Consider the following 12,149-nt stretch of genomic DNA (forward strand, 5'->3'; position numbering starts at 1 on the left):
CTCACCTGCCCAGTACCATCTCACCTGCCCAGTACCATCAATCTCACCTCATCTCACCTGCCCAGTACCATCTCACCTGCCCAGTACCATCTCACCTGCCCAGTACCATCTCACCTGCCCAGTACCATCTCACCTGCCCAGTACCATCTCACCTGCCCAGTACCATCAATCTCACCTCATCTCACCTGCCCAGTACCATCTCACCTGCCCAGTACCATCTCACCTGCCCAGTACCATCTCACCTGCCCAGTACCATCAATCTCACCTCATCTCACCTGCCCAGTACCATCTCACCTGCCCAGTACCATCTCACCTGCCCAGTACCATCAATCTCACCTCATCTCACCTGCCCAGTACCATCTCACCTGCCCAGTACCATCAATCTCACCTCATCTCACCTGCCCAGTACCATCAATCTCACCTCATCTCACCTGCCCAGTACCATCAATCTCACCTCATCTCACCTGCCCAGTACCATCAATCTCACTGCTTTCTGTGACTTTTTGGTTTCTTTCCTATTTTTCTTTCGTTGGGCCTTTTAAAGAGGATGATGGTTTCATCGGGAAGCTGCCCACCTTTGAGAAGTGCTGTGAAACGCCTGCAGGTAGGGCGTGTGGTCAATCAGCCCGGACACGCGCCTATTTGTGACACACTAACAACGGCCACTCGGATTTGCTGTGTGCTCGCCAATGTCTGCCTGCTCATGAAAAATATATCTTGTTAAAGTGTCTCTGTCAGCGTAATCAACATAATAACGAGTTCAGCATGGTCGTGTTCTGTTCAATAACAAATAACAAGTTGGAAGGTAGGAAGTTCATTCCAGTATTTAACGTTCTTACTCAAAGATCCCTAACAGTTATTCATTCAAGTGATGAATGGTAACCTGACTTAGTAATACCTCCTCTTTTATTCAAACAAAATGTAATTCCTAGACAGGTTTGATTATTTTTGCATGTAATGCCTTGGATATTTTGAAATGGAATTGTTCCTCATTTTCTTCGTAATGACTGACCTTATTTGGTAACTTAACTGTGTGATGCTTTTGATGTTGAATTTATGTACTCTTCAGTAATAATAACAGTACACTCATTCCATCTCGTTTGGTCTTACTCTCTCTTCCTCTCAACCTGTCCCGCTCCCTCTTTACCTCCCTCTCTCTCTACCTCACTCCATTTCACCCCCCCCCCCCCCTCATTCTCTCCCACTCTCAGGGACGTCTCGCGGTCCCAGCCCAGTGACCCTGGCGTCCCAGGATGCCTTGCCCATTGCTGTGGCCTTCACAGAGTCTGTTAATGCCTACTTCAAAGGAGCTGATCCCGCTAAGTGAGTCTCACATGACCACGTACAGCTCAGAGAGCTGGCCCCAGCCTGGGTCTGACACACTGCACGCAAGCCAACATACACCTCACACGTACAGTACCAGTCAACATTTTGGACACACCTACTCATTCAAGGTTTTTTTTCTTTTTTTCTTCCTGTTTTATACATTGTAGAATAATAGTGAAGATGTCAAAACCATTAAATAACACATATGGTATCATGTGGTAGCCAAAAAAGTGTTAAACTAATAAAAATATATTTGAGATTCTTCAGAGTAGCCACCTTTTGCCTTGATGACAGCTTTGCACACTCTTGGCATTCTCTCAACCAGCTTCACCTGGAATGTTTTTCTAACAGTCTTGAAGGAGTTCCCACATATGCTGAGCACTTGTTGGCTGCTTTTCCTTCACTCTGCATTCCAACTCATCCCAAACCATATCAATTGGGTTGAGGTTGGTGATTGTGGAGGCCAGGTCATCTGATGCAGCATTCTATCACTCTCCTTCTTGGTCAAATAGCCCTTACACAGCCTGGAGGTGTGTGTTTGGTCATTGTCCTGTTGAAAAACAAATTAACTAAGCTCAAACCAGATGGGATGGTGTGTGCCTTGAATGATGTGTGCCTTGGGATGATTAAGTGTGCCTTGAATTCTAAATAAATCACAGACAGTGTCACCAGCAATGCACCATCACACCTCCTTCTCCATGCTTCACGGTGGGAACCACACGTGCGGTTGGAACCACGTGGTTTCTTTGCAGCAATTTGACCATGAAGGCCTGATTCCTGCAGTCTCCTCTGAACAGTTGATGATGAGATGTGTCTGTTACTTGAACTCTGTGAAGCATTTATTTGGGCTGCAATCTGAGACTGGTAACTAATGAACTTATACTCTGCAGCAGAGGTAACTCTGGGTCTTCCTTACCTGTGGCGGTCCTCATTAGAGCCAGTTTCATCATAGCGCTTGATGGTTGTTGCGACTGCATTGACTGACCTTCATGTCTTAAAGTAATGGACTGGCATTTCGATTTTCTTATTTGAGCTGTTCTTGCCATAATATGGACTTGGTCTTCTACTAAATAGGGCTAAATTCCACAAATTAACTTTTAACAAGGCAGGGTTGATTACTTTTTTGGTTACTACATGATTTCATATGTGTTATTTCATAGTGTTGATGTCTTCACTATTATTCTACAATGTAGAAAATAGTAAGAAATAAAGAAAAACACAGGAATGAGGTGGTGTGTCCAAACCTTTGACTGGTACTGTAAACACACATACCACTACACACACACCGTGAACAGCCATTGGGGCATACACTGGGCATATACTAGAAACACCTTCCTAATATTGAGTTGCACCCCCTTTTTCCCTCAGAACAGCCTCAATTTGTCAGGGCATGGACTCCTGTCTCCTATTCCTGTCAAGCATTCCACAGGGATGCTGGCCCATGTGACTCCAGTAATTCTGACAGTTGTGTCAAGTTGGCTGGATGTCCTTTGGGTGGTGGACCATTCTTGATACATACGGGAATCTTGAGTGTGTTGCAGTTATTGACACACTCAAACCGGTTCGCCTGGCACCTACTACTATACCCCATTCAGGCACCTAAATCTTTTGTCTTGCCTATTCACCCTCTGAATGGCACACACATACAATCCATGTTTCAATGGATTAAAAGGCTTAAAAATCCTTCTTTAGGCCTCCCGAGTGGCGCAGCGATCAAAGGTGTCATTACAGACCTGGGTTCGATCCCGGGGTCTATCACAACAATAAGGCATCATAGTATTCACCTGGTCAGTCTGTCATGGAAAGAGCAGTTCTTAATGTTTTGTAAACTCATACTGCATACTGGTATTCAACTCGTCCATACACATAATATGTTTCACAAATAATTACACAGGCTAAACTTTGCTCCATATTTCACACTTATCTTACCCAAGCCTGACGAGCCGCTGGCCCTCTCTGTCTCTCGGTCTCTCTGTGTGTGTGTGTGTGTGTGTGTGTCAGGGTTTCCGTTAGGAAAATGTGGTGCTGGACATTTAACCGGCAGCATTTTAATTTACCAGACATTTAAGAAATGTACTGGACCCATGTGCATTGGCTGAGTAACCTGATTAGGACGTCCCCCCCACAGGACTCAGAATGACAGAAATCACATTTACTTTATGGTATTTCATCTTAACACAACATGCAACTCAACGATGGAATGGTTTGCGTCCTCCTTACTGATTTCCAAAGCGCAGTTTGAAGATGTAAGAATAACTGTCCACATATACTTTTCCTCAGCCAACAAGATGAGTAGCGAACAGCAAAATCACTGCCCTATGTCAATCTACTATCCCCCGTAGTAAAAACGTTGACATATCCTATTGGTCATCTTGCCATTCTGTGTGAGAAAATATATATTTATAAGTGCAGCAATGTGCACAATGCAGTAGACTACGCGCACATGTGAGCGGTTTCATGAGATGAAAATATCTGAGAAATTTAGAGAGAGGGAGAGATCTAAAGACTAGCATGGATTACGAATATGACTAGGATTGTGCCTTTGGCTACTGGCCAATTAAATACATTTGATTTGAAAAGCAATAGAATGTGAGAAATAGGCTACTGGTTTCAATGGCACATGGAAGTCTTTATAAAAGAATTGCCTGCGTGTTTGGTGGGATTTTTGCTAGGCTATTTTGAAGCAAGGTAAGAAATTCCACGTAATATGTAGTAAAATGTTCAAGTTTAAAGTAATTAAAGCATATGTTTTTCAAAATGCATACTACCTCCAGCTCATTGAAAAGTGGTGTGTGATGCGCTGAAGCCTGCCTAGTTGCCTATGCACTTGAATGGGAAGTACACTTAAATGACCAGAAAAAAAAAAAAATAGTAGCTCTTTTTAATCGTGGCCATTGTTTTTAACACGCAATTGCATTTAGAATTGCTGCTCAATTATTGGGCTTATAAAAGTTTCACTCCAGCAGCAACAAACAGCTGTTTGATGAGCTGTAGCAGCTCTCGTGCTACATCGTATTTCAATCAATTAATAGGCTGAAATGCCCCTTTTCTTTTCTCCCTGACAATTGGCTGGCGCCAATTTGATTTGTTTCATTTTATATTTGGGGGGTCAAAATCCATCTATTAGCGGTTAGCGGAAACCCTGGTGTGTTCATGTGTGTGTCTGCCTGTGTGGAATGTTTTAGATTTTGGTAGGCCGACACCATTCTTTCAGAGTGGATAACCCACACGGGGTAGATTATAGTCTGGGGCAGAGAAAACATACACCCCTTTATTGGTTAACTGCTGTTAAATTGCTGCTGTGCAAAAGGCTTATTTTTGCAGGGATTAGCGAAGGGAACATTTCATAAGCACTGCAGCAGACACACAGGGCAGGGTTACAGCTTGCACATGGACCACACTGCAGCAGACACACAGGGCAGGGTTACAGCTTGCACATGGACCACACTGCAGCAGACACACAGGGCAGGGTTACAGCTTGCACATGGACCACACTGCAGCAGACACACAGGGCAGGGTTACAGCTTGCACATGGACCACACTGCAGCAGACACACAGGGCAGGGTTACAGCTTGCACATGGACCACACTGCAGCAGACACACAGGGCAGGGTTACAGCTTGCACATGGACCACACTGCAGCAGACACACAGGGCAGGGTTACAGCTTGCACATGGACCACACTGCAGCAGACACACAGGGCAGGGTTACAGCTTGCACATGGACCACACTGCAGCAGACACACAGGGCAGGGTTACAGCTTGCACATGGACCACACTGCAGCAGACACACAGGGCAGGGTTACAGCTTGCACATGGACCACACTGCAGCAGACACACAGGGCAGGGTTACAGCTTGCACATGGACCACACTGCAGCAGACACACAGGGCAGGGTTACAGCTTGCACATGGACCACACTGCAGCAGACACACAGGGCAGGGTTACAGCTTGCACATGGACCACACTGCAGCAGACACACAGGGCAGGGTTACGGCTTGCACATGGACCACACTGCAGCAGACACACAGGGCAGGGTTACAGCTTGCACATGGACCACACTGCAGCAGACACACAGGGCAGGGTTACGGCTTGCACATGGACCACACTGCAGCAGACACACAGGGCAGGGTTACAGCTTGCACATGGACCACACTGCAGCAGACACACAGGGCAGGGTTACAGCTTGCACATGGACCACACTGCAGCAGACACACAGGGCAGGGTTACAGCTTGCACATGGACCACACTGCAGCAGACACACAGGGCAGGGTTACAGCTTGCACATGGACCACACTGCAGCAGACACACAGGGCAGGGTTACAGCTTGCACATGGACCACACTGCAGCAGACACACAGGGCAGGGTTACAGCTTGCACATGGACCACACTGCAGCAGACACACAGGGCAGGGTTACAGCTTGCACATGGACCACACTGCAGCAGACACACAGGGCAGGGTTACAGCTTGCACATGGACCACACTGCAGCAGACACACAGGGCAGGGTTACAGCTTGCACATGGACCACACTGCAGCAGACACACAGGGCAGGGTTACAGCTTGCACATGGACCACACTGCAGCAGACACACAGGGCAGGGTTACAGCTTGCACATGGACCACACTGCAGCAGACTGGGATGGACTTAGACCAGTTGGGCTTGTTTAGATCTGGACTAAGGTAGCCTTGGACTCGGTCTAATTTAGACTTTGGGCTCTATTTAATAGATGTAAAGGTAATTTCGAATTTGAGCTGATAATGATTTAATAGAGCTCTTGGACTGAGTTGAACTGGCTCTAATTTAGACTTGGACTGAGTTCTATCTGGATTTCTATCACTGGACTAACTAAAACTGAGACTGTGTGAACTGCTTCAGGCTATAGCACTCTGTGGTAGACTGGACTAGTGGACAGAGGTTTAAAAACCCTTTGTGTGCTGCTGTGCCCCGGCATAGGGAATGTCACGTTTAACCCTTAATGTGCTGTCACTCCTTTACTCTATAGGTGCATAGTGAAGATCACAGGTGACATGACCCTGTCCTTCCCCATGGGTATCATCAAGGTGTTCACCAGTAACCCCTCCCCTGCTATGCTCACCTTCAAACTGAAGAACACCTCCAAGCTGGAGCAGATCCTCCCCAACCAGACACTACTGTTCAGGTGAGTGGAGAAATTAAAATGTTCAATTAATGTTTTATTCACAGTTGAATGGTTAAACACTCAGACAATGTTTGAATTAACCTGATGGATGTGTAGTTACCATACAGGTGTGTAGGACCACAGAGAAACATTCAGCTAATGATTAGTACTTATTCTATATCAGTAAAGACCGTGTGTGTGTGTGTGTGTGTGTGTGTGTGTGACGAACCTAAGGAAGTCAAACACTGTTTGAAAACCAAACTGGAGCATGTCAGTCTATCAGGGAGCCAGCCAGTAGGGAGAGATGGGATGAGAGGGACAGAACGGAGGGTGGGGGGGATTTCATCAGTCATAAAGCTATCATTTTCCTGACAGGGAACTATTTTCCACCATTCCTCCTCAGACATTAGTTTCATAACAAGAGTGTTGCATCAACTTTAAACAAGCTATCACCTCATTCTCCACACGCTATCACCTCATTCCCCACACGCTATCACCTCATTCCCCACACGCTATCACCTCATTCCCCACACGCTATCACCTCATTCCCCACACGCTATCACCTCATTCCACACACGCTATCACCTCATTCCACACACGCTATCACCTCATTCCACACACGCTATCACCTCATTCCACACACGCTATCACCTCATTCCACACACGCTATCACCTCATTCCACACACGCTATCACCTCTCAGTTAAAGCTTCTTGTTGTGTTTTCTCTGGGATATCCAGCATGTATCTTGCCATATCCATCTGTATTAGCAGTGAATTGTCAGTGTGAAAGTTTGAGACGTCCACCTAAGTTAGACTCTCTTTGAAGAATGGATTCCTTTTCTTCCCTCTTTTCTTTCTCTCCTTCTTGTTCTGCTTTCTCTGGGTAACCCTGAAACCACATAGCTGGACTAATTGAATCAAATTGAATTCATGATTTAATAGCTGGGTGGCAATAAAAGGGCAATTCTTTCTGAACTATTGGAGCTCTGTACACACACAGAGCCACCAAGCAGAGCAATGAATAATTGAGTCATCGTTTTCCCATGTGTGTGATCCAGTGATCCCTCGCAAAGTGATGCTCATACCAAGGACTTTTGGTTCAACATGCAAGCTCTCACATCGTACCTCAGGAAAGCCTCAGAGCAGAACCCTGCTGCATCCTACTACAACGTTGACATCCTCAAATACCAGGTTGGTCCCAGACTAAACGAAACCATCGTTAGTATACTGTGACCCCTATACCATACACTTACTATTGTAGTAATAATGCAAAAGTAAAATGTTTTTTGACTCCAAATATGACACACTTATTACCATCACTTTTGAATTTGTGAATGTATTTAATGTATTGTGAATGTATTAATTGTTTTTGGTATCACATCTTCCTTTCAATCATATTGTCATGTTGGTATGAATGATTTGGGAGACAGGCACAGGAATGTGTAATAGTTTTTTTTATTTCTTACCCAAATTACGGCGTGCCGTGTAAAGGCACGGGGACGATGACCAAACAAACACCGTACAAAACACAGGGTAGGAACCCAAACAAACACCGTACAAAACACAGGGTAGAAACCCAAACAAACACCGTACAAAACACAGGGTAGGAACCCTAACAAACACCATACAAAACACAGGGTAGGAACCCAAACAAACACCGTACAAAACACAGGGTAGAACCCAAACAAACACCGTACAAAACACAGGGTAGGAACCCAAACAAACACCATACAAAACACAGGGTAGGAACCCAAACAAACACCGTACAAAACACAGGGTAGAACCCAAACAAACACCGTACAAAACACAGGGTAGAACCCAAACAAACACCGTACAAAACACAGGGTAGGAACCCAAACAAACACCATACAAAACACAGGGTAGGAACCCAAACAAACACCATACAAAACACAGGGTAGGAACCCAAACAAACACCGTACAAAACACAGGGTAGAACCCAAACAAACACCGTACAAAACACAGGGTAGGAACCCAAACAAACACCATACAAAACACAGGGTAGGAACACAAACAAACACCATACAAAACACAGGGTAGGACCCAAACAAACACCATACAAAACACAGGGTAGAACCCAAACAAACACCATACAAAACACAGGGTAGGAACACAAACACTGTACAAAACACAGGGTAGAACCCAAACAAACACCATACAAAACACAGGGTAGGAACCCAAACAAACACCGTACAAAACACAGGGTAGGAACCCAAACAAACACTGTACAAAACACAGGGTAGGAACCCAAACAAACACTGTACAAAACACAGGGTAGGAACCCAAACAAACACTGTACAAAACACAGGGTAGGAACCCAAACAAACACTGTACAAAACACAGGGTAGAAACCCAAACAAAAGAGCGAGGAGTACCTCAAATAAATAACACAAGCGCACAATGATTAACACACGGGACGAGACCCCTAATTATCTGCGCAATCCACAATGGCATGAAATCCACAGCACAAGTACTCACATGAACCAACGGACATTGTAACAATAATCGACAGCACAATGGTAAACCAAGGTCACACTATACAATTACTAATCACTGGGAATAGGGGCCAGGTGGTAATGAAAGTTCCGGAGGGATCCGTGACACATGATATTTGCCATTTACCCTCTGACCTCATGCTGTGTCCCTGTGTGTGCAGGTGTCCTCTAAAGGAATCGCATCGACCCCTCTGAACCTGGCAGTGTACTGGAAGTGTGACCCCGCCACCACTGACCTGAGGCTGGACTACCACTACAACCCAGAGTCCATGCTCTGTCCCGGCCCTCTCTCCAACGTACAGGTCCTAGTGCATGTAGATGGAGGGGTCACCAACATGCAGTCCCTGCCTAATGCTATCTGGTGAGAGAAACAACCAGAGAACATGTGGACATCAGTACTTTTTAGTTATTGATGCTTTGAATGATTGATTGACTCGTATCGACTGATTGATATGTATATTTCCATTACTAAAGTAGTGATAGTGTATCTATGATTTACATGTCTCTGCGACAGAGAGTGGTAGTACAACTACTTGTGTAAGCTACATATTCACAAGTCTTCTTTTGTCTCTTTCCACCAGGAACTCAGAGCTGAACAAGTTTCTCTGGAAGCTGAACGATATCTCTGAGAAGTCTGATAATGAGGGCTCGGGGTCTCTGAGGGCTAAGTTTGAGCTCTCCGACGGCCCGTCCACCCCAACCACCCTGGCTGTGCAGTTTATGAGTGAGGGGAGCACGCTGTCTGGGGTGGACATAGAGCTGTTGGGAACCGGGTACAGACTGTCCCTCAACAAGAAGAGGTTTGCCACAGGTAGGACCAAAACCTAGACACAAAATCTGACAACTGATGAAGGCTTGTGCAGCTGAAACATATGGGTGCAGGAATGAAGCAGAGCAGTATAAACTGTGAATGGGGTTTATTTTTCCCTACTCGCCACACGATCTTTTGTTACCTAGGTAGACGTGATGAGCTACAGATAATACATATGAACTTGTCACCTGTTGTTTCAATGTTCATGTTGTGGCTTGAGGTGAAAATACTTTTCCCTTTTGGTTAGTCAAATGTGAATGATGTGGTCTGTATTGTTGTCTAACCTGAGTGGTCCATGTTTGTGTTCCTTCTCCTAGGTCGTTACATGGCAGACTGTTGAGGGCATACCGTCCTGGACCCCCAAGCACAACGACTTTATAGAACATTTATTTTCAATATTTGAGTCCTTTTTGTCTTATTTATTAAAGGGGAGGTGGAGACGTGACGCATCCAAACACTTTGCATTATGTCCCAATGTACCCTGTCTGTCTCGAGCAGAGATCTCCTCAGTACAGTAAAGCAGCGCTGAGTATTGAACACTGTTTAAAAAGAATAATAATACATTAAATAAAAAATTAAGTTGAGCTGTCAGGAAATGGAAATGTATAGATGTTGAGAAGTGTAATGCTTTCTGATCAATTCAGACTTTTATAAAGTCAGGACCGTAGTGTTTCGTTATGTAACAATGTATGGATTATATATAAATACATATTATATACAAAAAAAAATGTACAAATGAAAACAATCTGCACTAACAATCTAAAAATATATTTGTTCTCTCCTTTGTAAATTGTGTATGTATTCCACTGAAGCTCTTGTAGTAACAAAGATTCTGGGTAAAACAGTGAGAAAAGAGAAGAAAGAGGAGAGGAAATGCCACACTATCCTCCCTCATCCCGCTCTCCTTCTCTTCTCAATTGCAAGTACGATCACTGAGTATTTTACTTTGTGAGACTCAAGTCGTGTTTTTTTCTGATTTACCTTTATTTCCTGGGTTATTTTTATTCTGATCATGTGCAATGAAGAAATGAAGGTATAAGCTGTGTTTTTTTTTTTTTTAACTAAACAGATTCTCTAAAATGTTATCATGGCACAACATTAATCGGTTGTCCTGTCGCTTCTGACAACTGGTAATAACAAAAGGTCAGCTCTCTTTCAAAAGCAAAAAAACTCAACTTAACTGACCTCAGTGCCTCTTTCTTTCTGTGGATAAATTGATTGAAAACGTAGCTACTTTTCTCTAAGCCCTTTTGTATGTTCAAAAGGCACCGCTAACAAAAAGAAAAAACACCAACCTTGTGCAAGTTGTTGTTTTATAATCTTGTTTTTGGATGTTGAAGGGAAAATGCGTCCAGTTTCTACACCAGTCAATCCAAAAGGCATCTGTCTTCCAGAAACTGCTGATCCAGTGGACTCACTGTCTCAGTTCTGTGTCTTTGCTATGATGTTGTCTTTTCTACTGGGGTATTTTTTCTATATTTGATCCGATAGTGATTTTTGTTCCCAAACCGCCTTCGGTCTATTTGAGAGCACTGGACAGCCTACTAGCCGAGCATCTTTATCACAATCTAGCCAAATCAATTCTAGAAATGCCTTAAGAATATATACCTTGTCATCTTTTGATAATGGTAATAAGATGCTATCCAGTTGTGATAGGCTACATTTCTGCCGTGTTTGCCTGTGAGGAGAGAGACAGACAACAGTTTTTGGTGCTGACTCGATTTCATACAGAGAGGTTCATTCTTGCCTTGTATACCAATGGAGGACCAGTATCTAGAAGGGCTACATATCCTAGATGGAGAGATGCCTACACCTTATGTAGCAGTTCTATCAATATCACTAACGCGTGTTTTTGACAACCTTTTCCAATGCCTTCTCCCCAAAACCACAGTTTTGATAGTATAGATAATGATCACTGTACTGTATTTTCATTACAAACATTGATATGGGCACACCAGTAACACTGTGATTGTGGACTGTTAGTGTTCCATCATGTATGTGGCCATCTGAACACTGTATGCTTGTAAACTCCTGGCCCATATCCACAAAGCGTCTCCGAGTAATAGTGCTGATCTAGGATCTGGCCATATAATACGATCAATTATGAACTAAAAGACAACTGATCCTATATCGGCACTCTTACACTGAGACGCTTTGTGGATAACGGACCCTGGTATTTGGTACAGTTGATACTGTTAACGTTCTCGCTGCTTCTGAAATGGCACCCTATGCCCTACAATATATAGCGCAATACTTTTGATCAGTAGTAGTGCACTATGGAATAGGATGCCTTTAAAGAGGCACTATTTGTAGATATGGTTAATCGCATCGCTTACTAGTAAACGTGATCTGACCAAACCTC

General features: G+C 44.2%; 1 protein-coding gene across 40 annotated transcripts in view; it reads left to right on the forward strand.

The window, feature by feature from the left end:
- The window catches only part of LOC110523357 (F-BAR domain only protein 2), a 76,647-nt gene extending 65,262 nt beyond the window's left edge, over positions 1–11,385 (forward strand). For 24 of the 40 annotated variants that reach the window (XM_036976979.2, XM_090234052.1, XM_036976969.2 and 21 more), the window contains 7 exons: positions 545–604; positions 1,212–1,323; positions 6,328–6,483; positions 7,522–7,654; positions 9,138–9,337; positions 9,558–9,787; positions 10,105–11,385. In XM_036976979.2, the coding sequence (XP_036832874.2) occupies positions 545–604; positions 1,212–1,323; positions 6,328–6,483; positions 7,522–7,654; positions 9,138–9,337; positions 9,558–9,787; positions 10,105–10,127 (914 nt within the window). In that variant the 3' untranslated portion in view covers positions 10,128–11,385. The remainder of the gene's footprint in view (positions 1–544; positions 605–1,211; positions 1,324–6,327; positions 6,484–7,521; positions 7,655–9,137; positions 9,338–9,557; positions 9,788–10,104) is intronic. The other 16 variants (XM_090234053.1, XM_090234049.1, XM_090234057.1 and 13 more) reach the window with 1 other exon arrangement.
- Positions 11,386–12,149: the final 764 nt, after the last annotated feature.

This window comes from Oncorhynchus mykiss, chromosome 5, assembly GCF_057628025.1.
Source record: "Oncorhynchus mykiss isolate SJ-2025 chromosome 5, ASM5762802v1, whole genome shotgun sequence".
NCBI lineage: Eukaryota > Metazoa > Chordata > Actinopteri > Salmoniformes > Salmonidae > Oncorhynchus > Oncorhynchus mykiss.